Source organism: Haliotis rufescens, unplaced genomic scaffold (assembly GCF_023055435.1).
Source record: "Haliotis rufescens isolate VD_foot unplaced genomic scaffold, xgHalRufe1.0.p SCAF_56, whole genome shotgun sequence".
NCBI lineage: Eukaryota > Metazoa > Mollusca > Gastropoda > Lepetellida > Haliotidae > Haliotis > Haliotis rufescens.
Window position 1 is genome coordinate 1,889,915 of NW_025964290.1, and position 23,228 is coordinate 1,913,142.

A 23,228-nucleotide genomic window follows, 5' to 3' on the forward strand; every position below is an offset into this window, starting at 1 on the left:
AACTGCTACAGAAAAGCATGCATTCCATGCAAAAGTTGACTTTTATGCAAGCCCCAAAATCGCTACATCCGGGTTCCACAGCTGCAGGACCGTTTCACCACGGCGGTGTCAACATCCTCAAAACTACCGGGACTGCATCGAATATCGGATCATACTGTTCGAAATCGTCTGAGAGCAGCCGGTATTGTAGACAGGAGACCCGTGCAGCGTAACATCCTGCCGCTGCATCATCTCCGTGAACGTCTACAGTGGTGTCGTCAGAGAGTCAAAAGCATTAAGCAGATGGAGACGTGTTCAGTTCACAGACGATTCCCGTTTTCTGCTGGGACATGCTGATGGACGCGTGTACGGACGTCGTAACTAACATTATGCTAAAAATTTGTTTTGGAGGTGGAAAACGTCACGGTGTGGGGAGGCATTCATCACGGAGGCCGGACAGCACTTGTGGGAGTGGATGGTTCTCTGGTCTACGCTACCGATACGAGATCCTGCAGCGCCACGTTGTCCCCTTCATCAACGCCAATGGCGCCATCTTTCAGCAGGACAAAGCCAGACCCCACGTCGCACGTGTTTGCACAAAGTTTCTGCGTCAGAACAACGTGCCTACGCTACCCTGGCCTGCCCGCTCTCCAGACTTGTCCCCCTATCTATGGGACGTGCTGGATCGTCGTGTCCGTCAACGTCAACCACCGCCACAGACACTTCAGGAACTGTTTGTGGCGCTAGAGCAGGAGTGGCAGAACATCCCTCTGGCTGTTATTCGGACTTCGATGGTGTCTAGTGGCAGTCGCTGTCATGGGGTGATAGCAGCTCTAAGAAGGCCATGATGGTTACTGATGGTTTCTGTTCAGTGCATATTGTACAGCATTAGTTAACCTTTACATTCCGCTATTTATAATATGTATGAAATCTAAACTCGAAACATAAACCCAGTTGCACTCTGATGTATAGTTTCTTTTTTAGGGTATAATTTCATTTTGATTCTATTAATCCTTTGCCTTTTATAAAATATCTATGCGATCAATCGCAAAGAACAATGAAAGAACGAAGGGTTGTTTATTTCACGATAAAACATTGTTTTATCATGGCGTCTTTTCTGGAGACGTCATTTATTGGACTACGTTATTTTTTAGAGGGGAGTGTCCGATGAGTTGTTCCCCATAGATGTAGCTAGGCAACGCAGAGAAACGCAATTGCCGAACAATCACATGCAAAGGTTGAAGAGATATGACGATTGTCATTGGGAAAAGGTGAAGGTAATCGATGTAAGGACTGAGAATGTGCGGGAAATAACCACCTGTGCATAAAATGGACTTGTCCGACATTGACGAGGTCGGATTCTATTAAGGGAGTCATCATTATTCAAATACGGGTAAATATTTTTGAACCTTGTACATTTCATCATCAGCCTTTATGAGTACATATTTTTGATATCCCTTAAACAAAACGTGAATGTCGCTCCCCTGGACTCTCACCAATCGAGCACATGTGGGCCGGGATGAGATGGATCGGTGCCTTCGACGTCAACCACGTGTTCCACAGACACTCCAGGAACTTCGAAACATGCTCCAGCAGATATGGACAGATATCCCACAGGACTTTGTGCGACGCCTGGTCCATTCCATGAGACGAAGATGTGTTGCTTGCATCGCCACCAGAGGTGGACACACACAATATTGATTTGTAAATTGACATTTTGGCAAGTTCATGTTTTATGAATTCACGCATTTTCTGAAGTCACTATGGCAGATTAACCATTTTAACACTTACAGGAGTCTTTTATCTGTTGCAAACCGAAATGGTTTCAGATTTGGTAAAAAACATAACTTTGCATTAAATCTTATTCAATGTAACAGGAACTTTTGTTGTTAAGTATATTTATTCTCGAAATAACACAATATTATACTCACAAAAGCCTTTCTCCTGGCCAGGTATCACGACAGTGAAAGATCAACTGTGTCTTACAACTGCTAAGACATGGCTTTATATCAAGTCAGAGACAAAACGCATGCTTTTCACATGTCAAAATGGTGTGTTTGGGCGACCCGTTCCAGTATTAAGGATGACATCTACCCTACTAAAATACACCTCAAAAGTTATGATAAAAGAGCACATGGTGTGGCAAGTGCTACTCATGTAGCCAGTGTTACAATGATGATGGCCAGTGACGGACATTCCAAATGTACGGACACTGAGTCCGCAGACCACGCGGTAGCCCGAAAAAACTGACGTTCAGTACCTGTCGCTGCAGGAACACCTTGGAAATTGACAGAAAACATCAAGATACTGGTACTAGTTGAGACACTGAAGAGTGGACCACAGAGGGAAGATCGACGGCCGCTGCTGACAAGTGCTACTCACGTATCCCGTGTGACAACACTTAATCAACTGCGTGGCCAGTGACGGACATTCCAAATGTACGGACACTGACCCCGCAGACCCCGCGGTAGCCCGGATACAGTTACGTGAGTACCGTGTAACTCTGCCGCTGCACGTGCTCTCACCGAGGGGGAATGTTTCACGCGACAACAGAAAGCACTTTCTGTTGACAATTAGATGATGTGCGGCTCTTCTGATCTCGCATCCAACCATGAAAGAATTAATGTTTTTGATAGGCATTACTTAGAAGTTGGCGTATGACAAGGTAGACACAATTTCTATGGATAACAACTTCTTTAATACTGTAAAAAGCGACGTTTCGGTATAGATACTTAAACTGTTGTCAAGCACGGTCGCTTTTCACAGTATGAAAGAAGTTGCTATCCATAAAACTTGTGTCTTCCATGAAAGAATGTGCAATAGTATGTTTGACATTTTTTAAAATGAGAGTTGGAGATTCATAATGACGCCGACTGAATGCGTGACTGTAATAGTGCCTATTGTTGTCATGACAGGTGCGTGACACAGTGGAAGCGTTCGGAATATTGATGATAATATAAAATATATGTTGCCTATAGAAACCTTTGGGTGAGATTTAACATTGTATCACCTTGTATGATTTACTGTAGTGCCATGTGACTTTCTCAATTAAAGTATAGTGTATGTCTGACTTAAGCTATGACAGTTGGACATGTTCATGCAGGCAGATAGAGAATGATGTATAAATCAATATGTGCGTGTGGATATTTGTGACTCGGGCAGTCAACTGTGACGCCGTACTTGGTAACAGATGAAGTTAAGCTTTGAAAACCTTACATGTATTTCTGTTTTTGCTGACACAGACTCTACCAAAATGTCATGTTTGTGTAATTGCTTGCATGAAATTCAGAAAAGATTAGTAGATTGTGCTTACTGACGGATGAAGTTTAGCTTATATAACATCCGTTACTGCTGACAAGGCGTTTGTGTAATTGTTTACATGAGGCCCAGAAAAGATTAAATGCCCTGTCAATAATAATACAACATCTGGTGTTGTGAAATACAAAGCACAGTTATCAAACAACTCACAACAGCAATGTTCGAAAGTATAAATAAGTTATTCTGAGGAGAATATCACATCTTCTTTATTAAATGTTTGTTTTACACTCCTGGCATGGTAGGCCTTATAATTTGCACGTGGACATTCTACAGGGCGATAGAAACACTCACTCTATACACAGATGCGAGACAGTCCCACATACATGATAATATGTAATCTTGTATCACAGGGGGATGGGGTAGCCTCGGAGTTAAAGCGTTCGCTCGACACGCCGAAGACCCGGGTTCGATTTCCCACCTCTTTAGAGTGTGAGAAGCCCGTTTCTGTTGTCCCCCGACGTGTTATTGCGGGAATATTGCTAATGGCGGTGTAAAACAATACGCATTCACTCACTCTGCAGTGTTAGAAGCATGCAATACTCGTCATCCAATGGGTAACAGGTACACTGTGCATCGTAATATTCATATATTCCTGCAGCTCCAATCCTTAATGTATACTTTTGACTTTTGAGGTATAATCTACTAAGATATCAAAGAGCATCATACAGCTCTTGCTCAGAAGTTGTTTGATCAAGGTTATACGACTCAAAGCCTTTGTAAAGCTTTTAAAATGTTTATGGTAGGCAGTTTTATGTTTAGGACATTTCCAAATTTAACGCAACAGTGACAAACATGATGTCCGATGCAATTCCCTATTTTGTACCGTATGTTCCTGTGTTTTTTCAGGTGATCAATTGACTTGCCTTTGTATGTGTTTCTGACGGATGTCACCGGTGGGGCAGGATACGCTCGCCTTTTCGCGAACACCTGGTGTCATCACTACCTGATAGTTACTCATAAACACATGTCCATGACACAGTCGGAATCATACACTCGATTTTAACAGAGACTTCTTGTGGCTATGGAAAGAGACTTTTCCCTTTATTAATGCCTATTGAATATTCTCAACGTGGCTTTAGGCAAACAAAAACCTACATTTGTTTTTATTTGTTAAAGTGTTTGTGGCGGAAAATACTTACCCTTTGCACGAACACCTGGAGTCACCACTCATTTTTAGTGATGCAGTTGTAATTACAGCATATCATGATGTGTTTCCTGTCATTGTCTCATATTCTCTTCTGTTACTCATTCATCAATAATAATTTTCACCACTATTTTGCCTTTCACTTCCAATGGAACATCCTTCAATTGTGTAAAGTATTGAAATAGATTGCATACAACCCTCATGTTTTGTACAATGTCCCTGTCTGTGTTAAACAACACAAATGGTTATGTACGTTATGGACGCTCTCATCATGCATTTTCATTCACTTTCATACTACAGAATGATTAACGGGTATTTCGCACATTCATAATATTTGGTTGAATTATTAAACTCTCACAATAGATGACCCTTCCTTTCCGTTCTTGTGTTTAGTTTACCGTTAACAAAGTTCATCTTCCAAAACATAACAATCTGTCTCCCGAAAACAGACAATTCACCTGTGACTGCAGTGTCGATAATGTCAGCTGATTAAGCCAACATGTTGCATCCTCTATTATATGCGTTCGTCTCATTACCACAAGGATTCCAACGATACTTTCAGCCGATATATTGTTTTGATAATTAGATATTTCAAGTTTTGTTATTGAGACATGGAATAAAAACAATAAAAATATTTAGCATAACGTCCTCACATACACGAAGGTGAAGAAAAATACTCGCGTGTGGTGTGCACACTCAGTGCTGGGGCAGAGGCAATGCTACATCTATTACCAACTGCTGTCACTTGCTGGTTCTGTCAACACAGCCATTAAGGCCCGTGTACTGATACATGATACGTACAACAATCAAGGCCAGGTGTAAAGATGTGTATCATGTAGTGCACTATAGCATGAAATGTACAGTCGCAATTACACCCTAGCATGATGCGGGTCCTATCATTGTCTCAGCTTACCTTCTGTTACTCATTCATCAATAACTAAACAGAGATAATTTTAACGTTTCAGCATGCATCAGTTAACCTTTACTGTTGTAAACATCTATATTTAATGTACAAAAAATAGAGATGACAATTCTTTACCAGCTCAAATACAATGAATAAGCAAAGAATTTAGAAAATGGAATGAGGGATGTTATCGTTATGTGTTGGATAAGGTGCCATGTTTAATGTTTGTAGAAAGCAAAGGATTTATAAAGTATTTTCAAGCAGAATACATTTGCGGTTCATGCTATATTTAATGTATATGACAAATTCATGATGGCACTTCTTTTACCAGTTAAAATACAATGAATAAACAAACATGTAATAAATGCTTTGGATTTGTTGGAGGTGAAGCCAAGAATTATTTAACGTAGCTCGTAAGGGTTTGATTAATAACATGTTCGTGTGAGACGAGTAGATGATTTAATCAGAATGGATTTTCGCCCTTTTTACCAATATTCTAGCAATATCACATCAGACTTTGGCATTTTCTGTGTGAAGATATTTACTGAAGGTCATGTAGGTATGTACAGCACGAACTTTTGTAAACATGTACACTGTGGGTCAACATTTTGTTTGCATATGTCTACTAATGCTTGCACAGCCGATTTCATATAGCCATACATCTGTACATGGTTTTCTATGTGGGTCCATACGGTGAAACAAACGTAACTTGTTTTAATGCAGAAATTCATAAAACACGTTTTCTGACTTTTACTTTGCTTGACGTTGTAAATGTAACATATAGGATATATGTCAGAAGCCACTGTTTAAAAATATGACTAATGATTCCTTCACACCCTACACGTGTACGATATTAATCTTTCAATCAACTGCAATGTTTGGTAACATTTGTTCTGAAGTATGATGCACGAGTAGGTGTTAGGTCCTGGTAGATGAGTATATATGTCTCCCCGTTCTACCTTCACTGTCGGTGTGGAATGAAGACAATGACGATGCTGCATACAACGTTCATCCTCCTCCTCTGCCTGGAACTTGGTGCAGGTTACTATAGTTTCAATTATCTTTACAAATGATTATAATGTGTGTATTGATGTTAACTTCTTAGGGGGTAGTTGTGTGCAGGATGGGTCTGTTATTTGTAGCTTCGAGTTTTTCGTCTTGCAGTTCTCAACAACAAACCTTGCACTTCCAACATTATTTATAAGCATACACTTTTTTAATCACTAAAAAAGTTATACTCAGTTTTCAACTATTGAGGTCACTATTCAATTATCCACCCAGTTTGGTACTTGTTTTATAAATCAGACACGTTATCTCTGGCGTTCGGAACTAGATATATAGTTTTTATTCACCCGCACACTATCTATGAAGTTGAACGCATGAGCTATTTGAAGGACATTTTGTCCGTTGTTGAACGCCACATTCAGCAATATTCCAATTGTGTGATGGCGGTCGGTAAAATGTCGAGTGTGGATATATAAGCATTTGATTCCACGAGATAAATGAGTATAGGTGCGTTTCTGTAATACACTAGTAATGGAGAGGGAAACTTAAAAACACATGACGTGGCCACTTTGCTTTCTGTTTTGGAGGTGCTTCCTTGACGAAAAACAAAACATGTCATTGCTCTGTACTCGGCTTCCACGAACCGACAGTTCTTGCATGAGCTGAGGTCGCTGCTAAGCCTCTATCTGGGGGAGAAGGTTCTACAGCCAGTGACCTCCACTCCACAAAGTAGCAGCTCGGGTAAACACGCCTTTGTGTTTCTGTGTATGTTTAGTCTTTGATGTCAGGAAGGTATATATAAGATGGTGATTTCAATACTTGATGATTGCTTTCAATTCATGAAAATTATGTTGCCGTCGTCTGTATTCAACCGTTTACACTATCTCATGTACTTTGAATAATACAGCAAAAACTGCGAAAAGTATAAAATATGCACGTCTCTCCCCGCCATGTATTTATTTGTCTGTACTGCAATCTATGTGTTTTTCAGGTGGAGGAGCTGTGTTCACTCGGTGGGGAAAGACAACATGTCCGTCAGGAAATGATGTCATATATAAAGGTGAAACATTTGGGATAATTTTTCGGAGCGTCAAAAGGAAGTAAATAATGTGGGTTTTTTTCAAATGGGGTCATAAATGTGTTTGATTTTTTATGACATTTTAAAAATTGTCAGGGTGTCAGTTGAATCAAAGTAAACTCTGTAGGCTCTGTTTTGCTTTTCTTCGTTAGGACATATGAAATTAATTTGAAAAGGCCAATATCGAATATACTCCATTTCATGTATGAACGATCATGAATGTACTTTACACGAATTGTTTTCGATCAATATTTATCGGTATATAAATCACATATTATTGTATTTTGGATAGCTAATGCTGCTGTGCATTCGATTCCAAATTTAATCTTGCACGGTTAAATCTACTAGTAACCTAGTTCTACCCTGGAGACACAGTATGTTAATCTCCAATCCTATAAAAAAACAACACTCTTTGGTGTCAGCAATGTTATTTATGGTGAGAAGAGATGAGGTTTAATGTTGTGTTCACGATGAGTGCACTTGTATAGTGACGTGATTCACACATTCTGTGTGTGGCTGCTTGTCCGAGCCCTGACTGATGCCAGTTGCATTGTGTTAGCCTCCTGAGATACCATAATAACAAGTTGATGAAATGATAATAAGGCTACGCTACATCAAACTATGCAGATTTCCAAAACATCCATGATTAATCCTGATCATCATGCATACATATCTGATACAACTTCAGTAAACATGCCATGCCGAGGTAGCAGCCCAGCATTATGTTCCGGAAGAATATCCACATTTTTGGTGTCTGCAGTCTCTGCTGGCAAACATTTTACCATTATCTCGTGATATTTCTCGATATAAGGATCACGTGACCACGTGTATCACGCTGCGAATAGTATTCGCATTTGCTTACAAACGTATGTTGTACTTGGTTGAAATGATGTACACTCGCCTGTTGCTGTGAGATTTTACATAATTCTATCCACATGAGATATCAACGTACTTTGTACATGGTCGACATTTGCGGTTGCTGGTAGAAATGGACATGCGTACCCTTTTGGCGAACATCAAGATTTTTCAGTTATCCATTTACATAATTTCAATACTATTCTGCCTTTTACACCCAATGGAATCTGTTTCTGTATCCTTTCAGATGAAAAATGATAAATAGAATTCACCTCTTGTCTTGCCAATGACTCAGCAAATTGATTAACTAAGACTTATCAAAGCATTAACAATATGATGAGCACAAGTATTCTCTAAATTATTTTGTTTCCAGGCAACTATTTGATTTGACTAAAACAGAAGTAAATTCTAGTCCCTTTCAATCTCCCAGGTTATGCAGGAGGAAGCCATTGTTGGGCCAAGGGTGGACCAGGGACAACTCTGTGCCTTCCTGAATCTCCGATCTACGCTAAGCATACTACAGCAGGATCAGGCAGTACGCTCTATGGGACTGAGTATCAACTAGAACGTCCCTCTCTTCCACTACGAAAAATGTATCAACATGATGTACCTTGTGTGGTGTGCCGCAGTCGTCACAGGAGGAGTGCTGTCATGGTCCCTGCCAGGAATGAGTGCTTCCCTCAGTGGCATCTGGAATACAAGGGGTACCTCTTCGGGGGAGCCACTTCACACCCAGGTTCAAGTGATTATGTGTGTGTAGATGGAGACCCAGAACCCATAAAAGGAGGCCATGAAGACAAAAACGGACATCTCTTGTACCCGGTGGAGTCCAAATGTGGCGCTCTGCCTTGTCCACCGTATGTTGATGGATGGGAGATGACATGTGCTGTTTGTACAAAATAAAACACTCCATATAGTCCATACTGTCCGTCAAATATGTACATTAACTGTGTCTTACATACATGTGATAAACACATTCAGCTTTCATAAGACTAACGATATCCATTCAAAACTGTGAAGATCCGGGATAGAAAAGGGCTTCAGCAACCCATGCTTGTCGTGACAGGCGACTATGCTTGTCGTAAGAGGCGACTTAAGGAGTTAAACAACAAACAAACCAAACAAACACACAATGTGTATGTAAGTTTATTAAGGTGCATGAGGCACAAAAGGCAGCATTTGGTTGTCTCATTATGTAAGGACAGACTGAGCACGTTGACCAGTCAGTTTAGTTATTGTTGGCTGAAGGTCATAGCTGAAAACGTATCATTAATCCATAGAGAATACTACACTATTCTCGTTAGATACCATTTCTTCGAAACGAGTGGACTTTCTATGGTATCTGACCGAATTAAAGCAAGGTCAAATACCAGAGAATGTTCACGAGTGAATATTGACATATGCCCAAATATGAGCATTGTTGACATTTCTATGCATACGCATTAACAACATGCTCCTACTGTTGTGTTTGCTAACATAACAGCATCGACGTTCAAGATGCTTTTTGAAGAATTTCTTCAACTTTTGTTAATTCAAGTGCATTGTTGTTAGTACGCAGCAACGCTTCATTTCACCACGCCTAACCTTGTTAAATCAAATTGAAAGTCGCGAAAGTGGTTGGGTGCGTCAAGCCCATTGTGACCCTCCATCAATCGGTAGACATTGCATATGGATAGCCTACAAGCTCCATTATATAATGTCTGCAGAAGCTCTATGCATAACTAATATAGAATGCAAAAGCGAATTTAATGCATGTGACAATCTTGTTTGATTTAAAAAGTGTTGTAAATATGTCTCGCTTTCATGATATTCCTTTACTTCTGCCATATAGTTGTTAAACTGAATGACGAATCGCGATAGTTATGAATGAAAAAGTAGTCCCGGTGTGACAGTGGTCACGGTTATCCAATCAAAATGAATAAAACGAGGTTCACTTTGTACGACACACGTGTGTCGTACGGATTGAGTATCTTGAAACCTGTTTTCTTCAACACGTGGGTAATAAAGTAATTGACATCATTAGCATCGATCCACGCGATTGGGATACGATGGCATACATCAACCAAATCAGCGAGCCTGACCAGCCGATCCCGTGTGTCGCCTTTTATGACAAGCATGGAAGACCCATTCTACCCCGGATCTTGACGGGTCTTTAAGCTTTCTGAGGTGCATGTGGCACCAAAGATAGCATTTGGTTGCCTCATTTTGTAAGACTGACCACGTTGCCCATCCAGTTTAGTTATTGCTGGCTGAAGGTCCTAGCTTCGCCACTGATGAGCTTCTGGTCAGTGTCATTACACAAAGTATTTAACATGTATGGTTTCCTAAGTGATAAAGGTCCAACATTGCAGCATATCATCTAAATCAATCAATCAAATAATGGTTTCTTGAATGAAATGCCATCGGCCCAAATACACGCAAGTTACATTGACATGTCGTCATATTAACGAATACTGAAGTATACTGAGTATCAAGACAACTGACGACAGACAAAAGCATGATGAAAGATACTTGTAGCTGTAAGTTATTGTCTGTTTTCAAAGCAGACAGGTTCAGTCTCTCAGCATGCTATGACACAATGTTACACCGATTACACAAGTACCTCAAAGTGACACTAAATGAAGTGTTCTCTTGCCAAAAATAAAGATACATTCTAAATGTTTATGTGTGGTCTAAACTCTGGACACTAAATGACAAAACTACAGTTTCTTAACCAGTCTGTGTTAATAAAAACCTAAAATAGTTTGGATCTTAATTATATATCTTGTCGGTAGTTACAAAGCTTTACAAAAACCTTCAACTGATGTGAAATGTATTGTTTCATAACACAAGGGACATAATGTACTCATGACGTGGATTCAAAACTATGGATAGCTGCAAACTGTGTGAGCATTAGAGAAATTCCTGGCTGAATCGACAGAAGCACTGATTGGGTAGAAATTATTTTACGATGCTTCAGACAATACCCAAGACACATCTCAAGATGCAAACTATGAGCATTATAGAAATTCACTATTGAATCTATAGAAGCACTGATTGGGTAAACGAGTTATTTTACGATGCTTTAGACAATACCCTATCCATATCACTGTAGAAAATATAATAATTACGTAGCAGAGCAAAACTATGAGTGGCAGTTAGAGGTAGATTCAGTCATCATATGCTTTCCTGGGTATTTCTTTGGGGGGGGGGGGGGGGACCAGAAGTGATTATTTCTTTTAACAAACTGGAGGAGCATGAGTTACGGAGTAGTTGGTACTTGGTCTAACTGATTTACACACGCAGTCGCTGTGTAATTTTACGTCTCATCAAGAGAGTTTGGGGAGAATATTTTTTATAAATCAAAGGAAATTTAAAAGTCAACGCCAGAGAGGAAACAGTCTCGATTATCTTCCAAAACAAATTCCACAGGACGTGAAATGAGAAATAGTGGTAAAATGAAATAAATGGATCACTGGAAATCACTTCTCTATGGTGTTTTATCCTTCACATACATTTGTCAGCATCACCATGTTCAATGATTTCCGAGGGTTGATCAATGTCAACACAAAGTCATTTTGCTGGTATCTTCAAGCAACACATAACCCAAATTCGACATTAATGTTGGAACTCAACAGGAATAAAAGAATATTTTCAGATTTATGCACAAAGAATCAGGGTGACAAAACTCTATGCACAAAACTGTATGACAAGACGGATGACTTCCAAAAATCAAAATTTCACAAGTTTTAAGGTACAATCGAGTATGCACTTCATACAAGCCTTGCTAAAAATTCTGTGATCAAGGTGAGAAGATTCAAGGCCTTAGAAAAGTTCTCTGAATGTATTATGGTACATGAATATGGAAATGTATTTGTCGCAATTATCGATGCAACGTATCTTTTGGAATGACATTGATCTGTATTATTAATAGGATGTACAAGTGGGTATATGTGATTTGTAGCTTCCACAATAACCACTGTAACATCGCGCAGTAATTCCATGTTATCACATATCTAAGAGGGTATACAGGATTTGTAGCTTCCGCCATAACCACTGTAACATCGCGCAGTGATTTCACGTTATCACCTATCTAAGGGTGTAAACAGGATTTGTAGCTTCCACAATATCAACCGTACCATCACATAGTGTTTGTTATCACCTGTCCAAGAGGATATAGGTGATTTGTAGCTTTACTCAGTCGGGATAATCGCCTCCCCTATGGGGAAATTTGGGATTTACCGTCCCAATATTAGTCTGCCTAAAGCTGACTACACTGCCATTGGTGTGATCATGTCCAACTGTCCCGACATTGGTGCGCTTATGACCGACTGTCCCGACATTACTGTGCTCATACCCGACTGACCTGACATTGGTGTGTCATAACCGACTGACCTGTCATTTGTGTGTTCATACCCGACTGACATTGGTGTGTTCATGCATGTACCTGAGGAAGTAGTGCAGTCAACATTATGTTTGTGACGTCATAATGACCTTAAGGTCATAGTCAGTGACAATAGCGTCAGCCGTAAATGCATTGCTGTGTGAGTCCACAAATACACAGAGGGAATTATTGAAAATAATACATTTGAATTAGGTTGGAATTTCATAAGCATAATGAACATTTTCTCTTTTTCGATTCGTAAATGTTTAACATTGTTAAACAATTTCTAACACGAAAAGAAACTGAAATGGCTTACATTTATGCAACGTACATTTGGATCTCGAATTTCCTGTCTCTGAACATTCATGTGTGTTTTTAGCTGAATACCAGTTTCCCCACATTACTGCTCTCCACATTAGTATGTTTATGCCCGGACATTGATGCGCTCAATGCCCGACCGTCCTCTCACAGGTGTGTTCATGACTGACTGTCGTGACATTGATGTGTTCAAGTCCTGACATGGGTGTGCTCATGCCAGATTTCGTTGACACTGGTGTGCTCATGCGAGATTGCCTTGATATTAGTGTGCCATTGGTGAACGCATGAACAACTGTCCTGACATTGGTGAACGCATGACCAACTATCCTGATATTAATGTGCCCATGACCGACTCTCCTGACATTGGTATGCCAATGACCAACTGCCCTGACATCGGTGTACTCATGACCAACTGTACTGACATTGGTGTGTCCATTACCAACTGTCCTGACATTGATGTACTCGTGATCAACTGTCCTGACATTGATGTACTCGTGATCAACTGTCCTGACATTGATGTACTCGTGATCAACTGTCCTGACATTGATGTACTCGTGATCAACTGTCCTGACATTGATGTACTCGTGATCAACTGTCCTGACATTCATGTACTCATGATCAACTGTCCTGGCATTGATGTACTCGTGATCAACTGTCCTGACATTCATGTACTCATAAACAACTGTACTGACATTGATGTACTCGTGATCAACTGTCCTGACATTGATGTACTCATGATCAACTGTCCTGACATTGATGTACTCATGATCAACTGTCCTGACATTGATGTACTCGTGATCAACTGTCCTGACATTGATGTACTCATGACCAACTGTCCTGACATTGATGTACTCGTGATCAACTGTCCTGACATCGGTGTACTCATGACCAAATGTCCTGACATCGATGTACTCGTGATCAACTGTCCTGACATCGGTGTACTCATGACCAAATGTCCTGACATTGATGTACTCGTGATCAACTGTCCTGACATCGGTGTACACATGACCAACTCTCCTGACATTGGTGTACTCATGACCAACTGTCCTGACATCGGTGCACTCATGACCAACTGTCCTGACATTGATGTACTCATGATCAACTGTCCTGACATTGATGTACTCGGGATCAACTGTCCTGACATTGGTGTACTCTTGACCAACTGTCCTGACATTGGTGGACTCATGACCAACTGTCCTGACATCGCTGTGCTCATGACCAACTGTCCTGACATTGATGTACTCGTGATCAAATGTCCTGACATTAATGCACTCGTGATCAACAGTCCTGACATTGGTGTACTCATGACCAACTGCCCTGACATTGGTGTACTCATGACCAAATGTCCTGACATTGATGTACTCGTGACCAACTGTCCTGACATTGGTGTGCTCATGACCAACTGTCCTGACATTGATGTACTCGTGATCAACTGTCCTGACATCGGTGTACTCATGACCAACTGCCCTGACATTGGTGTACTCATGACCAACCGTCCTGAGATTGATGTACTCGTGATCAGCTGTCCTGACATTGATGTACTCGTGATCAACTGTCCTGACATTGTTGTACTCGTGATCAACTGTCCTGACAGTGATGTACTCGTGATCAACTGTCCTGACATCGGTGTACTCATTATCAACTGTCCTGACATTGATGTACGCATGATCAACTGTCCTGACATTGATGTACTCGTGATCAACTGTCCTGACATTGATGTACTCGTGATCAACTGTCCTGACATCGGTGTACACATGATCAACTGTCCTGACATTGATGTACTCATGATCAACTGTCCTGACATTGATGTACTCGTGATCAACTGTCCTGACATCGGTGTACACATGACCAACTGTCCTGACATTGATGTACTCATGATCAACTGGACCGCCTCCGTGGTCTTGTGGTAGAGCGTCCGCCCGGAGAGCGGAAGGTCCAGGGTTCGATCCCGGGCCGCGTCATACAAAAAGACGTTAAAAGATTGTACTTGTTGTTACCCTGTCTTGCGCTCGGCATTAAGGGGCTAAAACAAGGACTGGTCGGCTCGGAGTCAGTATACTGTGTCTGAGTGGGGTATTCATGTTAAATTGCGGCATGGTATCTCAGTGAGCTAGCACTATAAATCGGCATCAGTCCGGACTAGTACAAGCAGACACACACACATACACGTGCATGCACGTCGCTATATAAGTGCAATAATCTTGGACGCGATGTTAAACCCAATTTCACCTCACCTCACCTCATGATCAACTGTCCTGACATTGATGTACTCGTGATCAACTGTCCTGACATTGATGTACTCGTGATCAACTGTCCTGACATCGGTGTACACATGACCAACTGTCCTGACATTGGTGTACTCATGACCGTCTGTCCTGACATTCATGTACTCGTGATCAACTGTCCTGACATTCATGTACTCATGATCAACTGTCCTGACATTGATGTACTCATGATCAACTGTCCTGACATTCATGTACTCATGATCAACTGTCCTGGCATTGATGTACTCGTGATCAACTGTCCTGACATTCATGTACTCATGAACAACTGTCCTGGCATTGATGTACTCATAAACAACTGTACTGACATTGATGTACTCGTGATCAACTGTCCCGACATTGATGTACTCATGATCAACTGTCCTGACATTGATGTACTCATGATCAACTGTCCTGACATTGATGTACTCGTGATCAACTGTCCTGACATTGATGTACTCATGACCAACTGTCCTGACATTGATGTACTCGTGATCAACTGTCCTGACATCGCTGTACTCATGACCAACTGTCCTGACATCGATGTACTCATGACCAACTGCCCTGACATTGGTGTACTCATGACCAACCGTCCTGAGATTGATGTACTCGTGATCAGCTGTCCTGACATCGGTGTACACATGACCAACTGTCCTGACATTGGTGTACCCATGACCAACTGTCCTGACATTGATGTACTCATGACCAACTGTCCTGACATTGATGTACTCATGACCAACTGTCATGACATTGATGTACTCATGACCAACTGTCCTGACATTGATGTACTCATGACCAACTGTCCTGACATTGGTGCACTCATGACCAACTGTCCTGACATTGATGTACTCATGACCAACTGTCATCACATTGATGTACTCGTGACCAACTGTCCTGACATTAATGCACTCGTGATCAACAGTCCTGACATTGGTGTACTCATGACCAACTGTCCTGACATTGGTGTACTCATGACCAACTGTCCTGACATTGATGTACTCATGACCAACTGTCCTGACATTGATGTACTCGTGACCAACTGTCCTGACATTGATGTACTCATGACCAACAACCCTGACATTGGTGTACTCATGACCAACAACCCTGACATTGGTTTACTCATGACCAACTGTCCTGACATTGATGTACTCGTGACCAATAACCCTGACATTGATGTACTCATGACCAACTCTCCTGACATTGGTGTACTCATGACCAACTCTCCTGACATTCATGTACTCATGACCAACTGCCCTGACATTGGTATACTCATGACCAACATTTCATCTATATATCCCATGCTCAAATAACTTATATTGGTGTTTTGTTTATTTGCTGATAAAACCATCGAAATAAAACGTATTGTTCTCCAGTATACTTTTCAAAGATTGCATCTGGATGCTTATTTAACCAATATCGTATCGCTTGCGTGGGGTATATAACTGTACAAACCTGTTCATGTCAAAGGTCACTTAAACAACATCCGTTGGTTTCACCGGAATGTGATTCAAAAAGTTTGTATCAAACAAAACTTGCAACCTTTTTCGTCAGAGGTTTCAGTTGGATATCTGAGAAGTTACGCTGACTATAATTATTGGGGCTTCAAACAATAGGTCTAAATGATAAGTCCTTGGGATTAGTCATTTCCACATATAGTGTAGACGACACAAATACTGCTCTTGTCGCCTGTCACTACGTTGAAGTTTTCATGACACCTGAATCGAGGCGAAAGATGTTGCATTACACAGTTTTGACAAGCACAAATAGCTGTACTGCAACACTGCTGACAGCATGTAACAGGTCTTCTCTGTATGTCTCCTACAACAATACTGACAACTTCATGTGTGTCTCATACAACAATACTAACAATTCCGTTTGTGTGTCTCCTACAACAACACCGAGAGCTCCGTGTGTGTCTCCTACACTAACTCTGGCAACACCTTGTGTGTCCCCTACAACAACTCAGACAAGACCTTGTGTGTCTCCTACAATAACGCTGACAACTCCATGTGTTTCTCTGACAATAACACTCCGTGTGTTTCTCCTACAATATCACTGACAACTCCGTGTGTCTCCTACAATAACACCGACAACTTCTTGTGTGTCTCCTACAATAACACAGACAACTCCGTGTGTCTCCTACAATAACACTGACAACTCCGTGTGTCTCCTACAATAACACTGACAATTCCGTGTGTGTCTCCTACAATAACACTGAAAACTCCGTGTGTCTCCTACAATAACACTGACAACTCCGTGTGTCTCCTACAATAACACTTACAACTTCTTGTGTGTCTCCTACAATAACACAGACAACTCCGTGTGTCTCCTACAATAACACTGACAACGCAGTGTGTGTCTCCTACAATAACACTGACAACGCAGTGTGTGTCTCCTACAATAACACTGACAGCTCCCTGTGTTTCTTCTACAATAACACTGACAACGCAGAGTGTGTCTCCTACAATAACACTGACAACGCAGAGTGTGTCTCCTACAATAACACTGACAACTTCTTGAGTGTCTTCTACAATAACACTGACAACTCCGTGTGTGTCTCCTACAATAACACAGACAACTCCGTGTGTGTCTCCTACAATAACACTGACAGCTCCGTGTGTGTGTCTCCTACAATAACACTGATAATTCCTTGCGTGTCTCCTACAATAACACAGACAAGACCGTGTGTGTCTCCTACACTAACACGGACAACTCCGTGTGTGTCTCCTACAATAACACTGACAACTCCGTGTGTGTCTCCTACAATAACACTGACAACTCCTTGTGTCCCTCCTGCGATAACACTGACAACTCCATGTGTTTCTTCTACAATAACACTGACAACTCCGTGTGTGTCTCCTACAATAACACTGACAACTCCATGTGTCTCCTACAATAACACTGACAACGCAGAGTGTGTCTCCTACAATAACACTGACAGCTTCCTGTGTTTCTTCTACAATAACACTGACAACTCCGTGTGTCTCCTACAATAACACTGACAACTTCTTGAGTGTCTTCTACAATAACACTGACAACTCCGTGTGTCTCCTACAATAACACTGAAAACTCCGTGTGTGTCTCCTACAATAAAACTGACAACTCGATTTGTGTCTCCTACGATAACACAGACAACACCTTGTGTGTCTCCTACAATAACACAGACGAGACCGTGTGTTACTCCTACAATAACACTGGCAGCTTCGTGTGTGTCTCCTACAATAACACAGACAACTCCGTGTGTAACTCCTACAATAACACTGACAACTCCGTGTGTTACTCCTACAATAACACTGGCAGCTCCGTGTGTGTCTCCTACAATAACACTGACAGCTCCGTGCGTGTCTCCTACAATAACACTGAGAGCTTCATGTGTGTCTTCTACAATAATACTGACAACACAGTGTGTGTCTCCTACAGTGACACTGACAACTCCGTGCGTGTCTCCTACAACAACACTGACAGCTCCTTGTGTCTCCTACAATGACACAGACAAGATCGTGTGTGTCTCCTACAACAACAATGACAAGTCCTTGTGTATCTTCTACAACTACACAGCCAAAACCGTGTGTGTCTCCTACAATAGCACTGAGAACAACGTGTGTGTCTCCTACAATAACACTGACAACTCCGTGTGTGTCTCCCACAATACCGCTGACAGCTACGGACGTGCGCTATAATACGACAATATTGATGTCACGTATGTATACAACTCACCTCTGAACCTTGACTCACTGAAATAATTTCGGAGAATTTCGTTTGATTACATTATCATCTAGCATCATTTGTTGTCTACTAGGTGATGCTAAGAGCACGACAGAGTTGTAGTGAAATCACTACCACGAAGCCAACACCTATGGCCTGTACATACTAATTTTATTTCGATGCGACTAATCCTTTACTGTCTGATGACTGATGTATTAGACATTCTGTGTTATTATGACTGTTGTGATTATTCGACAAACAGGCCGTTCAGTGGCTTTTCCTTTTCATTCACTTACTATCCCGTCTTGTATATCAAATAATATTAAAATTAAAACGTTGGCAGCGAGATCGCAGTCACTCTGACAGTTATTGTCATTCACTTACCGACATTGTTGAGATGGAATCAGAAGTTAATGTCACTTCCAAAAACATGTACTACATGCAGCCCCGAAACAGGAACACCTTGGAAATTGACAGAAAACATCAAGATACTGGTACTAGTTGAGACACTGAAGAGTGGACCACAGAGGGAAGATCGACGGCCGCTGCTGACAAGTGCTACTCACGTATCCCGTGTGACAACACTTAATCAACTGCGTGGCCAGTGACGGACATTCCAAATGTACGGACACTGACCCCGCAGACCCCGCGGTAGCCCGGATACAGTTACGTGAGTACCGTGTAACTCTGCCGCTGCACGTGCTCTCACCGAGGGGGATGTTTCACGCGACAACATAAAGCACTATTTGTTGACAATTAGATGATGTGCGGCGCTTCTGATCTCGCATCCAACCATGATAGAAAAGGAAATAGTATGTTTGATAGTTTTTTAAAATGGGTGCGGCATAATCATTATGAGGCCGACTGAATACGTGACTGTAATAGTGCTTATTGTTGATATGACAGGTGCGTGACACAGTGGAAGCGTTCGGAATAGTGATGATAATATAAAATATGTGTTGCCTATAGAAACCCTTGGGTGAGATTTGGCATTGTATCACCTTGTATGACTTACTGTAGAGCGATGTGACTTTCTCAATTAAAGTATATTGTATGTCTGACTTACGCTATAACAGTTGGAGTTCATGCAGGCAGATGGAGAACGGTGTATAAATCAATATGTGCGTGTGGATGTTTGTGACTCGAGCAGTCAACCGTGACGCTGTATTTGGTAACAGATGAAGTTTAGCTTTGAAACCTTTACATGTATTTCTGTTTTTGCTGACACAGACTCTACCAAAATGTCATGTTTGTGTAATTGCTTGCATGAAACTCAGAAAAGATTAGTAGATTATGCTTATTAACGGATGAAGTTTAGCTTATATAACATCCGTTATTGCTGACTAGGCGTTTGTGTAATTGTTTACATGAGGCTCAGAAAAGATTAAAAGCCCTGTCAATAATAATAAAACAGCTCGTGTTGTGAAAAGCAAATCACAGTTATCAAACAACTCACAACAGCAATGTTCGAAAGTATAAATAAGTTATTCTAAGGAGAATATCACATCTTCTGTATTAAATTTTGTGTTACGCTCCTGGCATGGTAGACCTTATAATTTGCACGTGGACATTCTACAAAGTGATCGAAGCATTCACTTTATACACAGATGAGAGACAGTCCCACATACATGGTAATATGTAATCTTGTATCACAGGGGGATGGGGTAGCATCAGAGTTAAAGCGTTTGCTCGACACGCCGAAGACCCGGGTTCGACTCCCCATCTCTTTAGAGTGTGAGAAGCCCATTTATGTTGTCCCCCGACGTGTTATTGCTGGAATATTGCTAATGGCGGTGTAAAACAATACGCATTCACTCACTCTGCAGTGTTAGAAGCATGCAATACTCGTCATCCAATGGGTAACAGGTACACTGTGCATCGTAATATTCATACATTCCTGCAGCTCCAATCCTTGCTGTATACTTTCACAACTTTTGAGGTATTATCTACTAAGATATCAAAGAACATCATACATCTCTTGCTCAGAAGTTGTTTGATCGAGGTTACAAGACTCAAAGCCTTTGTAAAGCTTTCAACATGTTTCATGGTAGACAGTTTTATGTTGAGGACATTTCCTAATTTAACGCAGCAGTGACAAACATGATGTCCGATGCAATTCCCTATTTTGTACCATATGTTCCTGTGTTTTTTCAGGTGATCAATTGACTTGCCTTTGCATGTGTTTGTGACGGCTGCCACCGGTTGGGCAGGATACGCTCGCCTTTTCGCGAACACCTGGTGTCATCACTACCTGATAGTTACTCATAAACACATGTCCATGACACAGTCGGAATCATACAATCGACTTTAACAGAGACTTCTTGTGGCTATGGAAAGGGACTTTTCCCTTTATTAATGCCTATTGAATATTCTCAACGTGGCTTTAGGCAAACAAAAACCTACGTTTGTTTTTATTTGTTAAAGTGTTTGTGGCGGAACATACTTACCCTTTGCACGAACACCTGGAGTCACCACTCATTTTTAGTGATGCAGTTGTAATAACAGCATAGCATTATGTGTGTCCTGTCATTGTCTCATCTTCTGTTACTCATTCATCAATAATAATTTTCATTACTATTTTGCCTTTCACTTCCAATGGAACATCCTTCAATTGTGTAAAGTATTGAAATAGATTGCATACAACCCTCATGTTTTGTACAATGTCCCTGTCTGTGTAAAACAACACAAATTGTTATGTAAATTTATTGATGCTCTTTTTCATTTTACAGAATGATTAACTGGTATTTCACACATTCATAATATTTGATTGAATATTTAAACTCTCACAAAAGATGACCCTTCCTTTCCGTTCTTGTGTTTAGTTAACCGTTAACGAAGTCCACCTTCTAAAACATAGCCATTTGTCTCCCGAAAACTGACAATTCACCTGTTACTGCACTGTCAATAATGTCAGCTGATTTAGCCAACATGCTGCATCCTCTATGATATGCAGTCATCTCATTACCACAAGGATTCCAACGATACTTTCAGCTGATATATTGTTTGGACTTTTCATAACTAGTTTTTTAAAGTTTTGTTATTGAGATATACAATTGTCACATGGAATTAAAACAACAAAAATTGTGACTATTGTTGTATAGCATAATCACAAACATGAACGTGAAGAAACATACTCGCGTTTGGTCTGCACACTCAGTACTGGGGCAGAGGCAATGCTACATCTATTACCAACAGCTGTCACTTGCTGGTTCTGTAAACACAGCCATTAACGCCTGTGTACTGATACATGATATGTAAAGCAATCAAGGCCAGGTGTAAAGATGTGTATCATGTAGTGCACTGTAGCATGAAATGTACAGTCGCAATTACACCCTAGCATGATGTGTGTCCTATCATTGTCTCATCTTACCTTCTGTTACTCATTCATCAATAACTAAACAGAGATAATATCAACGTTTCAGCATGCATCAGTTAACCATTACTGTTGTAAACATCTATATCTAATGTACACAAAAATAAAGATGACAATTCTTTACCAGCTCAAATACAATGAATAAGCAAAGAATTTAGAAAATGGAATGAGGAATGTTATCGTTATGTGTTGGATAAGGTGCCATGTTTAATGTTTGTAGAAAGCAAAGGATTTATAAAGTATTTTCAAGCAGAATACATTTGTGGTTCATTCTATATTTAATGTATAAAACAAATTTATGATGGCACTTCTTTTACCAGTTAAAATACAATGAATGAACAAACATGTAACAATTGCTTTTGGATTTGTTGGAGGTGCAACAATGAATTATTTAAGGCAGCTCGTAAGGGTTGGATTAAAAACATGTTCATGTGAGATGAGTAAGTGATTTAATCAGAATGGATTTTCGCCCTTTTTATCAACATTCTAGCAATATCACATCAGGCTTTGGCATTTTCTGTGTGAGGATATTTACTGAAGGTCATGTAGGTATGTACAGCAGGAACGTTTGTAAACATGTACACTGTGGGTCAACATTTTGTTCGCATATGTCTGCTTATGCTTGAACAGCCGATTTCATATAGTCATTCATCTGAACATGGTATTTATGTGGGTACATACAGTGCAACAAATGTAACTTGTTTTTATGCAGGTATTCATAAAACACGTTTTCAGACTTTTACTTTGCTTGACTTTGTAAATGTAACACATAGGATATATGTCAGCAGCCACTGTTTAAAAATATGACTAATGATTCCTTCACACCCTACTTGAGTGTGATATTTATCTTTCAATCAACTGCAATGTTTGGTAACATTTGTTCTGAAGTATGATGCACGAGTAGGTGTTAGGTCCTGGTAGATGA

General features: G+C 40.7%; 1 protein-coding gene across 1 annotated transcript; it reads left to right on the top strand.

The window, feature by feature from the left end:
- Window positions 1-6,967: 6,967 nt before the first annotated feature.
- On the top strand, window positions 6,968-9,202 carry LOC124141764 (short-chain collagen C4-like; the record flags this gene model as incomplete). The annotated part of the gene is made up of 3 exons (XM_046509850.2): window positions 6,968-7,091; window positions 7,342-7,410; window positions 8,714-9,202. Coding segments are annotated over 3 exons (666 nt in total), but the record flags the coding sequence as incomplete, so codon positions are not given.
- Window positions 9,203-23,228: the final 14,026 nt, after the last annotated feature.